General features: G+C 42.1%; 1 protein-coding gene across 3 annotated transcripts in view; it reads right to left on the reverse strand.

Annotated features, from left to right (window-relative positions):
* ANKRD50 (ankyrin repeat domain containing 50) overlaps positions 1 to 7,438 on the reverse strand; it is a 30,790-nt gene extending 23,352 nt beyond the window's left edge. Inside the window, exons 1-2 of one of the 3 annotated variants that reach the window (XM_081136920.1) lie at positions 7,374 to 7,438; positions 4,157 to 5,093 (exon numbers count right to left, since the gene is read on the reverse strand). In XM_081136920.1, the coding sequence (XP_080993046.1) occupies positions 4,157 to 4,668 (512 nt within the window). In that variant the 5' untranslated portion in view covers positions 4,669 to 5,093; positions 7,374 to 7,438. Of the gene's footprint in view, positions 1 to 4,156; positions 5,094 to 6,014; positions 6,249 to 6,573; positions 6,830 to 7,373 lie in introns of those variants that run through there. The other 2 variants (XM_081136918.1, XM_081136919.1) reach the window with 2 other exon arrangements.
* Positions 7,439 to 20,466: the final 13,028 nt, after the last annotated feature.

The following is a 20,466-nucleotide window of genomic DNA, read 5'->3' on the forward strand; positions in this document are numbered from 1 at the left end:
ACGCTTTAACAAGATCTTTTAATCTGACAATATTTAAGAATGGATAGTAACAGTTATCTTAAATAGTATTAATTATACAAAGCAGATAATGGAAAGGGAATATTTTGCCTTGAAAATACCCCACAACTGAGGGTAAGAAGTAAGCACCTGTTCCAGTCCCACTCTGTTCTTTGTCCTTTTATTGAGTTTGCCCAAAGTACCTGGAGCCAGCTGAGGCAGAAGACAGACATCTGGACACTTAAACCTACCTGGACCAATGCCATATACATACGTGCTAAGGAGCAGACAGCAGGTTAATAAATTAATAATCACTACACCAGTCTGGTCTGCATTGAAAATTGACCTAAAATGATAAAACGTTTCAATTTCCTTTCATTTGTAAGAGCTTCAACTGCCTTTCAATTAGATTCAAACATATTCTAGATAGGTAAGTAGCATTTATGCAGTCATTCAAATGATAATCATTTAGCAATTACTCTAGGAAAAGTGCTGTTCAAAGCACAATGATAAATATAAAAAATTAATCAGTCATGAATAATGTCAGGAAGAAGCATCTGCCTCATAGAGGAGATAACAGAAGATATATGCATATATAACTATAAAAGAAGCTAAAATCTAAAGAGATACGAGTGAACAGTTATAAATGTTCAAGGAAAAGGAGATATATAGAAGATTCCATCATTTAAGGATTTCTATTCAACATCAAAAACAAATTGTCAGAGTTGAGACTTCTAGTTCCAATCCTAACAAGCCACTGTTACCTTTCACCATTTACACAGCTTTTCTGCTAAACTCTCAAAGTTTAGAACCATTCGTCCTTAATTCTTCATCACAATTTTATTCCATTTACACTTAATTTGTGGTAACCCTGAAGATGTTTAATAAACTCCTATCAACATCACACAAAACAAAATCTTTTTACTCAACATGGGGAAAATTGATATCATACATAGAAAACTCACACCTGGTCTTGCAGATTGTTAAACAAATAAGTTAGGAATGATATCCACTAGGAGCAAAGGTTTGTATTTCCCACGCCCATCTAAATACCCAAAAAGGCCTTTGGGATTAAGGAATATGACAGTAGGGACAGAAAGTTCAGAAAGGAGTTTCTGGTTGAATGAATTAAATAACCATTTTCAGTTGTGCTTCTAAACCAGGCACAGGACCCAAAACCACTGCCCCACCCCTTCATTCCCTAACTCTGCTGCCTTGATCCTTCTGTTATAATTAGCTACTTTGATCTACATCTCCCTCAAAATACTGTTAACTCCTTGAGAACAATGATCTTCTGCTCACTGTCTACCTGTTGAATTACCTCTATCCTACCTAAATAAAATACATTCCAATTAAAATTCTCAAAAGGACCTATTTAACAAGTCAGTCGTAGTCACTAACAGTACCTACAATAAACCTTGTCTAGCCAAAAGTAGAGGCGCAGATCATCTAATGCAGGGGTGGGGAGTGTCCAGCCCTTGGGCCCTGTACAGCCCAGGAAATCATTTGGTCTGGCCCTGCCAAGGCCTCACCAAAGAGAAGAAGTTCTAGCCATCACATTAGGGGTGGGTTAATGAAATGTTTGACCAAATATAGCAGGCTAATTTTTAAGTTGATAATTTTGTATGGCCCCCAAATGATGTTATAAATATCCAATGGCTCTTGGCAGAAAAAAGGTTCCCTGCCCCTGATCTAAGGCCATAAACTATGCAAAAAATACTTCTTTTTAACTTTGAAAGTGTTCTCATGTTTACATTTGACTATGGTTATATTACAGCTTCACAGTCATACAGGAAATATATATCTAATGAATAATCAGAAACAGCTGTTCCAATATCAAAATTACCTTATTTAATGACTTGATTAATTGCTTTAATTATTTTTTAAAAAGTGACCCAGGTTTTTGAAAGATCCAGTAGAAGATTAAGTTAGAGCACCACAATGGTCCAAGTAGAAACACTAGGTTTTCTCAGTACAGCTGTGGATTTTACACACACCTCCAGTTGCTTCTTATTTCTCTCCAATTAGCTAATAACCAAAATCCACAAAGCAAAAAAAAAAAGGAGGATGTTCTGAGTAGAAGGATCTTTTTCAGGAAAATCTGTGGTACTATAAAGATCTGCTCAGGATCAGAATATATCAAAAACATACAGCTACCAGACATGGTTTCAAATATTTAAAAGTATTAGAAATTTAATATGAATTTCAATAAAATACATTACATAATTGGTTAGACTAAGTTAAACTTAGACTGTACTCTTTGAAAGTGATTTTCTAAGGTGTCAATAAATCCAAATAGCTTAAGAAATGACTTACAAGAAATGCAAATCGGCTCTTCAACTAGCGATAGTATCTTTAGAAAAAGCATTAAGTCAAGAGAAAAGAGTTGCTTATATACAGAGACTTGAAGCCTCTTAAAAAGTAAAGTTTTATATTAAAGACTACATTACTGATTCCATACGGGACACAGTGATTCCATGAACACTGTCTATCAAGCCAGGCATCTCATATTTGTGCCTCAGGCATTGCCTAGCAGATTGCCTCATTGATTGAAGAATGATATAATAGTTTTAACCCAGTCTTTGGATTGCCAACAGCAGAAGATAATACATTTGCCCTGAGTTTTATTGGATGGCATTTATACATTAAAAGGTCTACAAGAATATCACACCTCTCAGACACAATCCTTTGCTGACTTTCATAAACCCCTTACCTGTTGGAATTCTGTACCACTATTCATATCGATCATTTCAGACTACCACTCATTCCAGACAAGGGTAATCTGAAAACTACACTCAAACCACAACTATGACACATACCCATTCTCCACAAACTTCAAAACTATTCCTCTTCCCCTTAAGTCCTCCAAAGAATTTCTATGATTACAAACCTGTATACATACACATGCCTTTCAAATCCCACCTATGCCCTTTAATAGCCTGTAACCTTGGACAAGTTACTTAGGCTGTGCCTCAGTTGCCTCATCTATGAAATGGGACTAATAACAGTACCTACCTCACACAACAATTAAGATTAAGTGATTTAATATTAGTACAGCACTTAGAACAGTGACTCACACAAAGTGCTTGCTACTATTATTATTTTCAATATCACACCAAAATTCATAGATTTCATACCATTAGATCTGAGAACATCAAAAGAACAAAATCATTTTCACAGCAATTCAAAGCCTGCTCAAAAAATTCCTAGAGACACACAGACATACACAGACACACACATACACATTCTCTCACACTAACTTTCAGTGCAGAGTATACCTGCATCTTTGGGAAACAAACTTTTGCCTGCTAAGAACTACTTATTGTGCAGGGAATAAAAGTATGTGACAAATGACTAAAGCAGCAGTGAGGCAATAGCAAGCACAAACTAACAGTTTGTCTCCTCCTTCTGCAATGAGCAGAGGAGTAATATGCAAAAAATTACTTTCAAGGAATCATATTTTTAAAACAAATTTTGTACCTGGAACTTCTCTGAAAAACAAGTTAAATCACTTCATAGACCAATCCTTTTACCATGGGAAAATGCTTAAGATTAGGAAAATTGTTTTTTGTATCACTCGCTAAGTACTAAAATGATGCAAATCTTCATTATTTTGTAAAGATCATGTATTTCAAAATATTGCTCAATTTTTAATTTACTTGATAGGCGAATAAATCTCAAAACACATTAGCAAATTTTCTTCAGATTCTCAATGGCCAATGGTGTCTTTCAAAGAGAACTTTTCTAATTTAAAGGAATACTAAGATAGTAGGTGCTCTGCTCAGAGTTCCTCTAAATGCAGGGCCACATATAGTTTGCCCTTCCTAAAAATGCAGCCCAGTTTCCAGATAGCGTCTTCTCCATCAATTATAGGTAAAATTAGAAAAGCAAATAAATAATTGGCATACATTTGAAAAGCAATTTGTTTCTACAGTGCTTCAAATTCTGGTATAAAAGGCATACTTTTAATCCATAGCCTGTGCAAACAAAGCTTAAATTTCGTTTCTTTTAATATTCAAATAAACAAGTTTATTCACAACCACAGATTATCCTGAAATTTACAGCAGTAGTACAGGCATTCCACGAAGTTTTTTTAAAAATCTAAAACCATTTTAACTTTTGCCTAGAAACTGGAACACCATGGCATGCTTACTGTTACCTTTTAAATGCTTCAGCTGGGTTCCTCTCACATTCCCCAGGCTGTAGGAGGCTTTGGATTGCTGGATCCCTTAGCTTGTCCTCATATCCTTGGAGTAGTCCACTGTGGCAGATCTGTGCGACTAGGCCTCTAATAAACCCTCCAACACACAATGTGTCAGAGTCCTGGGCTTTGCAGAAATGAAAGGCCAGAGCCTGGCGATGTAAACCTCTCTGCAAGCTTGTAGGTGAACTTGGCCACAAGAGCTCAGTACATAGGGCTGTCTTGCCACTGCCAGGCCCTCCTACCAACAGCACTCCCCAGGCAGCTCCTTTTCCAGAGACAACACTAGCATTGCTCCCAGAATTCATTACGAGGGGCGGTGTGTTGACAGTGCTGTTGCAGCAGTTAGTTTTCTCCTGGAGGCAATGCTGAAGCTTGTGGAAAACCCACTCCCTACAGTAAAACTGCTTCCCCTGCAATAAACTCGTTTGAGCCATTTTACAGACTTTCTCTTCCCAAGGATTAGTCATAATAGGTTTTTTATCTTCAACATTTGCTAAAATCAGAATACATCAACACAGGTCTTTACATCCATTAGGATGCAACTTGCATATTAAGTTGACTGAATGACAGAGTAACCAGTTATAGCAAAATTCAACAGCCACAGAGTCCATTTGTCAATAGAATGTGCATGACTTTATTTGACTCTATATACTTGATTATCAGCAGAGAATATATTAGCTTAATTGTTGAACTGGTGAACAATTGCCTGGTTCCCAAGCTCAGCAGCACTTTTTCTGTATCTTGATGGGTCACATAGCTCCATGGTTACAAGCCAGTTTATGTGATTGTGGATCCTTCAAGTATGCAGATGAGACAATACATCTGGAAAGCTAAAGAGAAAGCCCAATCTTTCAATTTGCACTTCTCCAGATTCCAAGTGTTAATTCTGTATCTGAAAATTAGATCAGAAAAGATGTCCATTATAGTAAATGTCATCAAAGAGATTACATTTATACAGTAGGTAGGTAGCTCTATACTTCTTGTTAAAGGATAGCCACTCAAACTACTAGACCCTGTCACTTTCAGGCATAGGGACATCTGCCAGGGACATAACTGTTTAGATTATGGTCTCTTATGTGACAGAAATGACAGGCCACTGTTAACACCTCTTATTTCAAAGCATTCATAAAATGCATTTTTCAAAACAGATTCCTAATTGAACCTGTTCAAAGGTTCCTCTTATAAAATGTCTGGATAATCAACAATTTCCACAAGTAACTGGAATAAACAAAAATATCTTCGTGCAAAACATATCTTAAAAGCTTACTTATCAAATGATACAATTTACCAGTTAATCCCAACAATCCATGTATTTCATTTTTGGCACTTTCAAAAAGTTGGACAATTACCCTAAAATCATGATTACATTTTCTTTCTGTATTTTTCCTCCTCTATGGTTATGCTTCCAAAGAACTACAATTTCATCAAGTTACCCTAGATTTTTAAAACCTCATTGCTAAAGAGGGGAAAAAGACGATGCACACATGCAGTAACATCCTTAAGCCCAGCCAAAAGGCTCTTTCCATTAGCTTGGTAGAAGAGCGCCAGCTAAGGAAGCTCGATTAACGCGCACAGCCCAGCCAGCCAGTCAAGGGCTCTGTTTACTCCACTAGCCACACTTCTTTGTTGATAGTTAGATTCTAGGGGCTGATTGCCAGGGCGGAGGCTGGATGGCAACGGGTTAAAAAAAAAAGAGGGGAGGAGGGGGATGATCTCACATGAATGATACACCCAAACACAGGTACAACGTGAATCCCTCCTCGCTCGGTTCCAAAGGTGAAGCTTTCGGATGGGGGTGAGGAGCGCAACCTACTAGTGTGGACGGAGGAGGGCGGCCGGGGAGCGTTCCCTCCCGGGCAGAGCAGGAAGGCGGGGAGCGCCTCAGCGCCGGGGTGTTTGCCCAGTCCCGCCGCTGGGTTCAGCCGACAGACAAAAGGAATCCGGGATTCCCAGCGACGGAACCCTCTCGGTCTAAGCAGCCCCGAAGATCCACAGGGGGGCCACCTAGGATGGGCCGCAGACCGAGGTGCAGCCTCCACACCGAGGTCTTCCCTCGCGGAGGCTGGGAACGCCTGGGCTGCCCGCCCCGCCCTGAGATTGGGGTGTGTCTTTCGAAGGGGGAGGGGTGCCCCACGTCCTTGCCAATCCCTGCCGAGGGGTCGCCTCGGGATCCGCGTCCCGCTCAGCGCCCCCACCCCGCGCGCCGATCCCGCCCCCGCCCCGCTCTCGGCTGAGCGAGGGGATCAGCGGCGTCTGGGGTCCCAGCCTGGAAAGTGCGTGGGCGGGTCAGGTCTGCGCCCCGGCCGCAGCCCCCGAGCTTCCGACCCGAGGAGGAGCCTCGCTTCCACCGCCGCCGCCCTCGCCCGGGTTACCTCGGCCCCAGCCGCCGCCGTGGCCGCCGCGGAATCTCAGCCCCAGACACTTGCTTCGCTGAGACGCCGCCGTCGCCAGCGCGCCCGGGGTTCCCGCCGCAGCCGCCCGCTCCGCCCGGCCCGGGGCGCGCGCCCAGCGCCGGGTCCTCCGCTCGGCCCGCGGCGACTGCCGGCTCCAGCTGCGCCGGCTGCCTGGGTCGCGCTCGCCCCAGCCCCCACCGGCAACCGCCGCCGCCGCCGCCAGGGCAGTGACTGTCTCCAGCAGCCCCGGACCGGCCGGCTCGGCCCCGCCCCGCTCGCGGCCCCGCCCCGCCCGCGGCCCCGCCCGCCCGCTCAGGCCCCGCCCCCGCCCGCCCGCAGTCTCTCTCCGTCGCCGGCTCCGCCCCCGGCTCCGCCCCTCCCCCACGGTGCGGGCGGGTCGCCGCCCGTGCGGGGGCGCGTGTGGCGGCCGGGGACCCGCGGCTCGCGCTGCGGGCAGACCTTTTACGGGGTGGCCTGGGGCCCCGCCTTTCTCGGGGAGGGGGCGGGGAAGGGGCGGGGGCTGCGTTCTCACGTCCCCGCGCTCACGCGAGTCGCCGCTCCCACCCACCCCGTCACCGCTGGGCCCGGAGCTTTCCTTTGTCTCGCAGGCCCCAGGGACCCGCGGGCTTTCGGGGCCGTGTCCGCCCGTAGGAGGGGCGGCTGCGCTGGGAGAGTTGCCCCCGCCTCTCCCTCAGCGCCCGAGCCCCGAGGGCCCCTGCAGACTCGTCCTCGGGCGCCCGGGTTCCCTTCCAGTCCGTCCAATTCCGGTGGTTCTTTACCTTCTCAGTCTGGGACTAAGAAGAAAGGCAGAGACTGGGAAGAAGGTTGTACAAATAAAAATCGCCGGGGTGTAGGGTGGCGTCCCGCCGCGGGAGAAGGACGTGGCCTCCGACAGATGGGGGTGGAAGCGGTCCCTGGGTCGTAGGCCCTGCCCCTCTGCCCAGTTTGATGACTGCGGGGCCGCTAAGGGGAGAAAGGCCACGGTCGAGGTCAGGACACAGTCGGATGAGCCGCCCTAGGGGGCCCGGCACAGGCAGGTACTGTTGGATTAGATGCGCCAGTTTGCGCCCGTGGGGACCCAGATTATTTAGATTTCAGGTTTCTGCTGGGAAAGTAAATGTGCTTTCAACTGATAGAATATGTACTATCTTTATTAGTTTGCTAAAACCATGAGCGCTCTCTATCTCCTATTCTCCATTAATTTGAATGTGTTTCTTTACCAAATATTAAGCTAATTTCCCATCTGGTTTTAGGAATTTCAAAGTATAGCTATCACATTTAACTAGAAAAATGGATAACGAAGTGGATTGTGCTGTGCTTACTTTTCCATTTTCTTTACTCCCATCTTATCCATGGCATTTGAGTCTTACCAACATTTAACTTTCATTCATTCATTTACTGTGAATTTCCAGGTTGTTTTCCAAAACACAAGCAAAAAAGGCAGAAAAGCATAAATTCTCTAGAATTAGTATGATGAAAATTGATTTGATTTTTAAAATCTGCAGTTTTTATTTACGTTTGCTTAAGCAATTTTAATTACCAAGTAGATTGTTTCTAAAGTTAGCTTGCATGCAGCTTTATATCGATGACTCCCTCAGGTTCATGGTTGCTAAATTATATTTAGAGAAGAAAAATTTAAAGAGATATGTACATCATATTATCATTTCCATACAAATATTTGCTAATATAATAATCAAAATAATTTCTGCCCAATAGAAAGAGAAGTTACAGACACTTTTGGTTTAGTGGATCTATTTTTTTTTTTATGGTAACTATCATGGAATGCTGTTCTAAACATCAGCAACAACTAAGCTGTAATTAATCTTCAGACTCATTTAGAATTTTTGTTTTCTTTAAGGTTTGTTTCACATTTCATTTTTATGGCTTTTTGTTTTCCCTAATTCCTTGTCTGTAAGGTGGAATCATCATCGCAGCATTAGAGGTTCATGCTTCAGGAAAGTATGGTTTTGGTCAGTCACCACATACAGCTGCGTAGGCTGTGCGCTGCACAAAGGCAGGTGACACCATTCAAATGGCCTGTGACACACTGCACAGACCAGAATGCCTCAAGGTAGTGGGTGCAGTTACAGATTGTGTTTGAGCACATTTAACAAAACCAACTTCCAACGATCTGGTACGTAAGGGCTTATTTCTCTTACGTGATAAAAAGCCTGGATGTCATGGCTTCATTAGGAGTTCTACAGTGCCATCAGGCTTCTACCTTTCAGACAGTAATAGAGCTGAGCAAATATACTTGCAAAAGTGGCTGCCTAACCTGAAGAAATTGAACATGAATTTAGACCTGTGAGCTCTTGTATTGATAAAATGATCCTGGACGTTTTTACATTTTCCAAAGATAAAATCTCTATATAACTTTATTTAATAAAAGTTAATTCAAAAATATTTTTTAAAAATTAACAAAAATATTGTAAAACAATCCTTTTTTAGAAAATCAATATTACCACATTTTGACTTAGTAGTAGAAGAGAAATATCATTGAAATGTTGACAAAAGTCTTTTCTAGCACATTTGCCAAGAAGGCTCTGTAGTTTTGAAAGTTAAACTTGTTTTTTACCTCTATATCAGCTTCTTGTGGGGTGTTAGGTTTTTGGTGTGCCAGTTATCTATTACTACATCATATACCATATCCTAAAGCTTAGAGGCTTCAAACAGCACTGACATTGTTTCTCACAATGTGCATTGGCTGGGTGGTTCCGAGTGGTCTCCCCTGCGCTCCCTCCTGCGCTTGCATTAAGCTGGCTTCACTCCCGTGTCTGGATCACCAGCTAGGTTGGCCGCAGAGTGAGGTGTACTCGCCTTCTCCCCATGGCTTCTTCAGTGCAAAGTGGTCTCAGAGCTCCATGAGCACCAAGGCAGAATCTGGGAAGCCTCCTGAGGCCTTGCTCTGGAACTCAGGCGGTGTCACTTCTGCCAAGTTTATAGGCCAAAGCAATTCACAAGGACAGGCCAGATTCAAGGGGCGAAATGGACTCCGCCTTTTGATGGCATGAAGTGCAAAATATTATGTTCATGGTTCAAGGTACCACAAATGGAAACCTTTTAGAATTTGACACATAATTTAAACTTTCTGCCAGAAAAAAAAAAATGCAAGCATATACAAAATCTGTGGTATTTTAAAGGAATAATGCTGTTCTGTGTCACGAAACTCCAGATTAAGAAACCCTGACTTAAACAGCTTCCCTTAAATTCAATGAGCCACTTAATGTGAATAAATAGGATTACAGTCCAACTGTGTAGATAGATAGATAGATAATATATCCATCTACACTGACACTTTTCTCAGTACTGTGTTTATCAAAAGTTACTTTTTTATTTAACATAATGGGACTTTAAAGCGTTAAGGCTCAGAAAACTTGAATATCATAGTTGAATATTGATAATTTGATTTTGAATGAAATATTACTTTATAAATCAATACATAACAAGACAATATATTCTCTTTTCTAGTTCTATAAAAAGGCTCTGATTTTAACCAACCTGTCACTCTATCTCTGATTATATTCTTTGAATTTAAGGAAGTTAAAAACAAATTTTTGCCTTCTTTAGTCATTGGTGGTTCTTTCAACCAGGAAAGTGAAGTGGAGTTTTTGCTTAGTTTGGTTAATTACTAATAAATGAACTAGTAAATTAACTGGTGTGTATTGAAATGTACATCAACATGAACATTTTTCAAAAATAACTTCACACTTAATAACTGACATCCGTAAAGTTTTCTCAAATATATATATCTTATTTAATATATCTTTGTAATGTGAACAAATATTATAATACATGGTAGTTTAATTTGGCTAAATTCCAATTAAAATGAATGAAATCTATTTTCTTTTATTACTTGTATTTATTTATGTTCATTTATTATTTGCTTCCAAAAGAATTTAGAAATTTCACATAAGTAAGTGTCTGGCATTTCAGTCTATAATCTGTCATTGATAAGATAAAAGCAAGACTCTCAGATATGTACACAGGTTGCATAAGGGAAGCCCTCATTTGGTTCCTGAAACTTGAGAGGAACAAGGTGCTGCCATTTGATAACAAGAGCCAGAGACTGGAGAGAGAAAACTATCTTAAGGTATGCTCTCAGATCAAGGCAGAAACGATTCTTCAAAAGTTCATTGTAGGAAGGTTATATCAGAATCAAAGTCCACAAATTATACACTTAATTGAAATGAAAACTCCCAGTTTGAAGAATTGGATGCACCATTGCTGACTTTGAAGATGGAAAGAGCCCAATGCAAGGAATGGAGAGTGGCCACAAAGAGCCAAGTGTGACCCCAGGCCAACTGCCAGCAACAAAACGGGGATCTTAGTTCTGTAACTGCAGAGAACTAAATTCTGCCAATAACGATTCTGGAAGAGGACTTTGAGTTCCAGATGAAAAAGCAGTCAGTACACACCTTCATTTCAGCCTTGAATGCATGAACCCACTTGAGCCTGCCTGGACTTCTGATGTGCAGAAACTGTGAAATAATAAGTGGGTGCTGTTTTAAACTCCTGTGTTTGTGATTATTTATTTTGTAGCAGTAGAAAACTAATACATATTTTGGTAGGGAGGGAGTTAACATAAAAGATACCCAAAAATGTGGAAGGGATTTTGGAATCGGAATGAACTGAGGCTGTTAGAATTTTGAGGAGCATGATAGAAACAGCCTAGTTTGCTTTGGAAAGACTGTTAGAAATAAGGATACTCCAAAAGCTGCTGGTGAGGGCTCAAAAGACAGTGAGAACATGTTACTGGACACTGGAGGAAGGGAGATTCTTGTTAGGTCACAGTGGGAAGTTTAGGAAAATTGTTCCCTTCTGTAGTGAGAACTTGTAAATGATGAACTTGGATATTGAGTTGAGATGGTTTCTAAGCAAAGTGTTGAAGGTGAGGCCTGGTTTCTTCTTTCTACTTATAGTAAAATGTGAGAAGAGGGGAAGAAATTGAAGAAAGAACTGTTACACAAAAAGGAACCAGGAGTTGATGATTTGGGAAATTCTCACCCTTATAGTGATGGCAAAAGATGCTAAAATTAGAAGATTGCTCCTGAAAGTGTGGCACAGAGTAAAAGCTGTGGGGTGGCTGTGCAACCTTTTGCTGCAGTGCTGGAGAGATTTTTTAAAAAGTCAGAGGTATTCAATCACAAGAGGTTTAAGCCCTGCCTCAAGGCAGGCAGTCTCAAAAAAAGCTTGTTGGGCCCCGCTGGGCATGGCTCAGGGGTTGAGCATTGACCTAGGATCCAGGCGATCGGGGTTCGATTCCCGGTCAGGGCACATGCCTGGTTGCGGGCTTGATCATTGACTCTCTCATCATTGATGTTTCTCTCTCTCCCTCTCCTTTCCTCTCTCTGAAATCAATAAAGATATATTAAACAAAACAAAACAAAAACTTGTTGGAAGTGTCCCTCAGCCACCTCACCTGAAGCCCAAAGTAGAAAAGGAATTATTCCTGACCCCAAATCTGTCGATGAGCCTTTTGTCTAATGGAGTGAACTCCCCTGAAATCCACATAAAGCCACCAGGTACTTGGTAATACTTTGTCGGCAGGAGCACTGCCAGCTGCGACCGAAAGGGACAGAAAGCCTATGACATAAAAGGAGACTCAAGGCATCCCACAATCTCCTGCAGGAAGCAGGGGCTGATAACACCACCCAGCCACAGATAGGATCCACCTTCCGTGGAAAAGGATTACCTGCGTTCCCAGGGTCACCGTCTGGGCCATCTCTTTGGATGCAGGTGATGGTGTGTGCGGCTCACCGCCGCTCTCCCACGCTGCGATCAGCTCCCGAAGGGCAGGGGCGAGGCTCACTGCTTATGTCCCGTCCACCCCGCCCAGCACCCTGCCTTGGCTTCTAACTCCTCAGCAAGAATGTTGAATCAATAAACGTACCATGACTAATACAACCGCAAAACTACTTCTATAAAAAGCCACCTCCTTTAATATACCCAGAACATGATATTTTCATTTCAATTCAAATGGACATATCTCCCCATCCCACACAAATCTGTTCCCCCTCCTGGATTTGCTCTGTTTGGCTACATTATCCACTTGGTTGCCCAAGACGGAAACCCAGGAATCACCCTACATGTCTCCTTTTCTTTCCTCTGCATACTAAACTCTGTTTTTCCCCTTTGCAGTCTTTTATATCTGCCCTCACTTCTCATCGTTACTCCTGTGTGTAGTTCAGATTCGCATCTTCCCTGGTCTTCCCCCTTGAGTCTCACCCTCAGGCCTTCCACCTCCCACACTATCGCAGTGACCCGTGGGATTCAAAGAGCTGGGATCGTGCCCCTCGGCGTCACTGTTTCATTGGCTGCCCCTGACTCAGGTATAAGCGGCTTCTGCAGCTCTTCTTCATAGGGCACCTACTAGCAGGCCGCATTATCTCTTGGCTTTTTTCCATGTATGCTTTGCACACACTAAATTACTTGAGCTCTGGACACTTCCTTCCATACCTTTGGAGGCAGTCTCTGTAGAATACTTCCTTCTCACGTCTCCACCTCACCAGACAAGCTCTCATACACATTTCAGAACTTTCAGCTTCCAGTTTCTTTATTAAACCTCTCCCGATTCCTTCAGCAGTCTCAGCTCTTCCTTCTTCTGCGCTCACGTTGACTGTGTTATGCCTGTTCCATTAAAGCAGTCACATTGTGTTTATCTACTTTGCTCTTAGACAGACCCCTTGGGGACACAGATTTTTTTTTTCCAAATGTGTGCCTTTAGAATCTAGTGGCATGTATTTCACACAGCCGTTCAATAGGCACATGATAAATTCTTGTGGGGAATAATTGAGGAATAAGTTAATTTGAACAATAGGAAATGATCCTCTTTATTTCTTAAATTTCAAGTCATATAATCCATTGTCAAATCATCTCTTAGGGTGTAAAAGGCATTATCTTTGTTCACGGTAAAGGAATAGTCATGAATAACAATGAGAAATCAACAATAATAAAGCCAGAATTTTAATTTCCTTTAGTAATTAAAAGTAAAATTAGTAACAAACACAACACAGAGAATGCTAAATTGTGTCTAAACTTACTGTTTCATGAAATTAAAAAACACCACCACAACATTCTGTAGTTTCTCAATGTGACACTGTGAAACATATTTGTGTTTATTTTCAATGATGAGGACAAATGAGTTGGCTTTTTTCAACAATGATTGCCATCATTTTTGTCATCTCAATGCCCTTAAAATCTGCATCTGTTAAAGAGAATGGATGAAGGAGTGTCTGTCCTTGGGATGGTATGCAAATGTTATGTTCTTAACAACAACAACAAAATCATAGTAGTAAGAAGTATTATACTTCAATAAAAAGTGAATATATTTTATACCACAACAGTTGGTATAAAATTGGGCAATATCCTATCTGTGGCCCCCACCTTATAGGCCAAAAATACTCATAAGTAATTTTAGAGTATTAATAAGCTCCATATATCCTACTATCATCAAGTTATAAGCTTTATTTCTCCACAATAGCTAAATTTATGTTCATTTCACATTCTACTTTTCTTCGGCAACATTTAATATTGGACCTCTGACTACTACTTTGTAATTTCTATTCCATAAAGTTTTCATCCTGCTCGAGCACACCCTGCAGGAAATGGGGGCCCACCATGGATCAGGACTGGCCTGCTCAAGGCGGACACCTCCTGTGCACATTGCTATGCTAATTCCTATGTGTAAAGGATTTTGTAAAGAACGACTATCATTCCTTTTTTAAAAATAAGCCCCATTTAGCTAATAAAAGATTCTGGGGTCAGTGAACTGTGTTGACTGAGGAAAAATTAAAATTTCATAATTCTAATGGACTTAAGGACAGCCTGTAGGAACTGTTCTGGTGACCCATTTCATATGGTGCTGAGCTTTGTTGTGACAGTTTTGTACAGAGTACATGCCCAAAGAGTATGTTATTACAGATTTTCTTAAGAAATGTGTATTTCTATTGTGAAGAAAAAAAAGATAATTTCTCAATAAGACTTTTGAAGATGAATCATCCAGATGTGGTTTCCTTTTCATAAACTCACTATGTGGGGGAAATGGCAAAATATGCTTGATGAGCCATTGGAGTTTCAGCATTATGTGTATTTATAATTTTAAAGTTCCCTTTAGCTTGCAGATGCATTTAATTAAATCAGTGGGTTAGAAAATAAAACAATGAAAGCTGCTCTTCACAGGAAAGACTCTGGGTAAGAAAATGTATGCAAGGCGCAGCTTGCTTTCAGTTACAACTACTTTTAAAAACATTATAGCTAAGTCCACGCTACCTATTATTGACTCCTTTGGAAGTTTTCTGACTTTTTTTTACTTAATAGGAAAAACAGAAATTCAGTATTTTTTTAGCATTGCATTTGAGCTCTCTTTTCTATGTAGTCAATAAGCATAGTTTTGTTTTCTAAAGAAACAGGTTCAATATGGTCCACACACTATAAATACAACTAAAATTTAAAAACACATTTAAAGTGACATCATCATAAACAGCACAACCACCCAAAGATAAAGATGTGATGTGTTCCCATTTGGTCTTCATGGCTCTCCTTCCTCTTGGCCCAAGCAACTTCCTGGGGTGCTCTGATGTCTGCAATCTTATCTTCCTATTCTAGGCCAGACATACTTTTCTGTTAGTGTTATAAACAATTTTGCTTTATAATTAATTTCTCTAAGGTCTGATGTCTATAGTAAGAATAGCATTTAAACTGTTGCTGCCAATGTGCTAAAAATCGAGGGCTATCCAATATCTCTAGGGTTATCATATTATCTCTCTCTCTACCCCTGTACAGTGTGTCTATTGGTATCGTGGCTTCTGGAAGCCAAAGGGGAAAATGAAACAGACAGATATAAGCCTCTGTGCCAACCTCCATTCAAATACATCAGTCTAACACCAGGGCTTTCCCATCATCTCAGCTGTTTGGGGGAACCAGGGAAGATAGTGGGGAAAATAGCTTGAGGTAGGTGGGAATTATCAAAGACTACAATGTGGATTGCCATCTTTTGCCAAGAGAAGGATTGGTTTACTTTATGTTTAAAGTAGTAGTAACTACTTTACTACTACGCAATGATGTAAATGCAGATGTACAATCATTTTTTGATGCAAGTTGTATTCAGATTATTCAATATGGTTTAGCATTTTATTTACAAGGTGTGTGTTATAAAACACCATTTCCCATCTTAAATTTAGTGAGGCTCCGTTCCTGGTTTCCAGCAGCTTATTTCACTGTTTATAAGTGATATGCCATTGAGGCTTCCTTTTACTCCCTTTTTAAATTGACCTGATACATAGTGGAGAAAAGGCCAGAGAGGTTAAAATGGTGGTTTGTGTTTTATTTTCTCTTGTTCCCACTTCACTGCAAGCAATTTCCATGTTATTAGAGAAATGTCTTCACATCGGGTGACCCTGTTTTGTAAAATAACACTTACATTTATCTTATCATACTTTAGAGCTTCACTGAAAATATTTCAGTTACATCATTGTTAAAGACCTCTCATTCTCTAGATTAGAAGAGAGAAACCCAGCGTCCTTTGAACATCACATCAAGAAAACACTTTAAATAGGATTAGTAATGGGGTGAAATGAATGATGCAATGTGTTTGGAAAAGGGAAGAAAAAAAAAACACCAACCAGTTCCCATTGACTTCTCCTTTTAATTTCTAGGGTACAACACTGCAACCTGGAGCAAACTTTTCCTTTCTCCCTGCCTTTAACTCCAATTTTGTTTACAAGTACAATTAAACTTATTTTTCGAAATTATTTTCATTATAAAATAAATGGGGCCATGAACACACTTTAAAAACCTGAACTAGGCAGATTCTATTAAATTAGATTTCACAGGGTATAACTTCATGGAATTTTTATTTCCACTCGTGAGAAATGTAAATACCAGGTGGAAGCTCATGATTATTAAGCTTCGGGGCTCTTTGCTTGAGTATGGTCCCCTTCTAAGGCTTAGTAGTCCTTACTTGTTTTTGAGTAATATTGACTATTTCTATGAGGAGAGCTACTATATTGAAAACATGGTATCAGGGGAAAAAGTTTTTTTTTTTTTCATCAGTCCCTTATACTTTAAAATTTTCTATTATATACTATTTATTCAAAGAGTATCTACCTCTTATCTCACAGAGGCTATTAAAATTTTCTTCACTTGGCAATTACATATTTTTACTTTAAAAAAATCAACTTTAATAAAGTATAATTTGCTTATTATAAAATGCGCAAATCTTAATTTACTACATTGACAAATGTATATACCCATGTATCCATTACCACCATTAAAATATGGAACAAACATTTCCATTACTTGGAAAGGTCTATCATGCCCCCTCCATGCAATAATACCCCTGTCTCAGGCAAACAATTTGATTTATTATTTTATTTCAATTTATTTTTAAAAAACTATTTTTTAGAGCACTTTTAGGTTCACAGCAAATTTGAGAGGAAGGTATTTCACATAAACCCCTCCCTCCAACATGCATAGTGTCCCCATTATCAACATCACCCACCCTAAGTCCATAGTTTAGGGTTCATTCTTGGTGTCGTACATTCTGTGAGTCTGGACAAAATTATAATGATATGTATCCATCATTATAGAAATATATAGAGTAGTTTCACCAACCTAAAAATTCTCTCCAATCTACATATTCATTACCTCCTTCCTGCACCCTTGGCAACCACTAATCTTTTTACTTTCTACACAGTTTTGCCTTTTAAAGAATCAGACAGCCTTTTCAGATTGGCTTCTTTCACATAGTGATATGCATTTAAGTTTCCTCCATTTCTTTTCATGGCTTGATAGCGCATTTATTTTTAGTGCTAAATAATATTCCATTGTCTGATAAGCCATAGCTTATTTATCCATTCACCTCCTGAAGAACATCTCAGTTACCTCCAAGTTTTGGCAATTATGAATAAAGCTGCAATAAACATCTGCATGCAGGTTTTTATGTGGCCATAAGTTTTCAGCTACTTTGAGTAAATACCAAGAAGTGTGATGATGGGTTGTGTGGTAAGAGTACATTTAGTTTAGCAAAGCCTCTAAACTGACTTCCACAGTGGCTGTGCCACTTTGCATTCCCACCAGCAATGAGTGAGAGTTCCTATTGCTCCACATCTTCATCAGCATTTGGTGGTGTTGGTGTTTCAGATTTTGGCCAACCCAATAGGTGTATAGTGGTATCTCATTGTTGTTTTAATTTAAATTTCCCTGATGGCATAACTTGTGGAGCACCTTTTTATGCTTACTTGCCATGATTTTTCCTAGGCTTTGATCTGATAAAGTGAGGGGTTGGATTGAAGAATCTTTAAGGTCTCTTCCTACTGGCATGTTTCTGCCTTTTGGATGGTGACTGTAGTGGGCAGAGCCATTTGTCCCCAGGGGGCTGGCTGGTGCCACTGCTCAGCCCTCTGCCCCAAGAGAAGTGAACAGAGGGCATTGCCCAGGTTGGTGAGCAGAGGAAAATGCAGGTAGCTTCTCCATTGTACCTGGAAGAATTCCTGGTAGGCTGTATTTCTAGAATCCTTTTCTAAAAGTTGTTCTCTCTGCAAGAGGTGAAGCTTCACTCTCTGCTTCTGACCTTTCCCTTTAGCTAAAATTTCCCAGTGAATTCAATTTCTCTTTCCTTCTTTGAACTTGGCTTCACTCACATCATAATGCTGCCCATTTACTCCTCTGCACTGCTGGAGGAGATCATGTCAGATGATCCAGCTCTTCTGGAAAACATCTTGGCATGAGGGATCACAATGCTTAAAAATGCTTAAACTTAAAAATACAATGCTTAAAAAATAGCCTTTTATCTTTTGTTTCTTTTCTGTTTTTAAAATTTTATTTATTGACAGAGAGAGAGAAACCATTTTGTTGTTCTGCTTATTTACACTTTCCTGGTTGGCACTTGTATGCGCCCTGACCAGGGGTCAAGCCCTCAGCCTTAGCGCACGGGAGGATGCTCTAAACAGCTGAACTGCCGGGCCAGGGCCATGGCCTTTTATCTTACAATCATACTTCTGTAAACCTAGCTCAAGGAAGTAATTCTAAATTTCATTAACGATTCAGGCATCAAGATGTTCATCATCAAGTTGTATAATTTATAATTGTGAAAAATTTGAAGTAACCTAAATGTCCAGAATAGGAGAATGGGTAAGGCATAGTATATTGAGATGATGAAACACTACGTTAACAAATGGTATTAAAGGGTTTAAATAAAACTTGGGGACTGCTTAATTTGCGAAATGGCAAATAGAGAAAGTGAGATACACAATGGTATGGTGTGATTTCAACTCTGCATACAAAAAATATATAAATATTTGATAAGATATACATCAAAATGTTAACAGTGATATTTCTGAGTGCTGTCACTGCTTTTTTGCTCATATTCATCTTTTTTTTATTGGTAAGCTTTTATTATTATCAGAATAAAAATATCATTCAAATCTAAAAAATAATGCAAATCAAGGTTGCACTCCCCTCGGTATTCACGGGATGTTTCTGTAGAAACTGTTCATGGCCATGGTTTGTTGAGCTGCACTAATACGCTTTTCAGGTTTCCTGCCAAAGATTTCTTAAGATTCATCAACTTCTTCCTCCTGACATTGACGCTAACTAGAGCTTTCCCTATTGTAACGCAAAACAACCATCAGCTCTTGAAGTTTTAATTAATTTTAACACTTTGCAGCTGTTACATGAAGCTCTTTCAAGCATCAAAGTGCCCAGGAAATCCAGAGTAAACTCCAGGGAAAATTGTGATATGGGTGGTTTTTCCTCAACGCCCTGCCTCTCTCTCAGGACTCACCCAATCTTCTTCCGCAGCTTCTTTCTCAGCCTCTTCCTGGGCCCGTCCAGCGCCTGTCGGCCTCTCTCTGAGCCCGCTCCTCTGCCCGTCCAGCTCCTGTCGGCCTCTCTCTGAGCCCGCTCCTCTGCCCGTCCAGCGCCTGTCGGCCTCTCTCTGAGCCCGCTCCTCTGCCCGTCCAGCGCCTGTCGGCCTCTCTCTGAGCCCGCTCCTCTGCCCGTCCAGCTCCTGTCGGCCTCTCTCTGAGCCCGCTCCTCTGCCCGTCCAGCTCCTGTCGGCCTCTCTCTGAGCCCGCTCCTCTGCCCGTCCAGCGCCTGTCGGCCTCTCTCTGAGCCCGCTCCTCTGCCCGTCCAGCTCCTGTCGGCCTCTCTCTGAGCCCGCTCCTCTGCCCGTCCAGCTCCTGTCGGCCTCTCTCTGAGCCCGCTCCTCTGCCCGTCCAGCTCCTGTCGGCCTCTCTCTGAGCCCGCTCCTCTGCCCGTCCAGCGCCTGTCGGCCTCTCTCTGAGCCCGCTCCTCTGCCCGTCCAGCGCCTGTCGGCCTCTCTCTGAGCCCGCTCCTCTGCCCGTCCAGCGCCTGTCGGCCTCTCTCTGAGCCCGCTCCTCTGCCCGTCCAGCTCCTGTCGGCCTCTCTCTGAGCCCGCTCCTCTGCCCGTCCAGCGCCTGTCGGCCTCTCTCTGAGCCCGCTCCTCTGCCCGTCCAGCGCCTGTCGGCCTCTCTCTGAGCCCGCTCCTCTGCCCGTCCAGCGCCTGTCGGCCTCTCTCTGAGCCCGCTCCTCTGCCCGTCCAGCTCCTGTCGGCCTCTCTCTGAGCCCGCTCCTCTGCCCGTCCAGCTCCTGTCGGCCTCTCTCTGAGCCCGCTCCTCTGCCCGTCCAGCGCCTGTCGGCCTCTCTCTGAGCCCGCTCCTCTGCCCGTCCAGCTCCTGTCGGCCTCTCTCTGAGCCCGCTCCTCTGCCCGTCCAGCTCCTGTCGGCCTCTCTCTGAGCCCGTTCCTCTGCCCGTCCAGCTCCTGTCGGCCTCTCTCTGAGCCCGCTCCTCTGCCCGTCCAGCTCCTGTCGGCCTCTCTCTGAGCCCGCTCCTCTGCCCGTCCAGCGCCTGTCG

This window comes from Miniopterus schreibersii (assembly GCF_964146895.1).
Source record: "Miniopterus schreibersii genome assembly, chromosome: 4".
In the NCBI taxonomy this organism is placed as follows: Eukaryota; Metazoa; Chordata; class Mammalia; order Chiroptera; family Miniopteridae; genus Miniopterus; species Miniopterus schreibersii.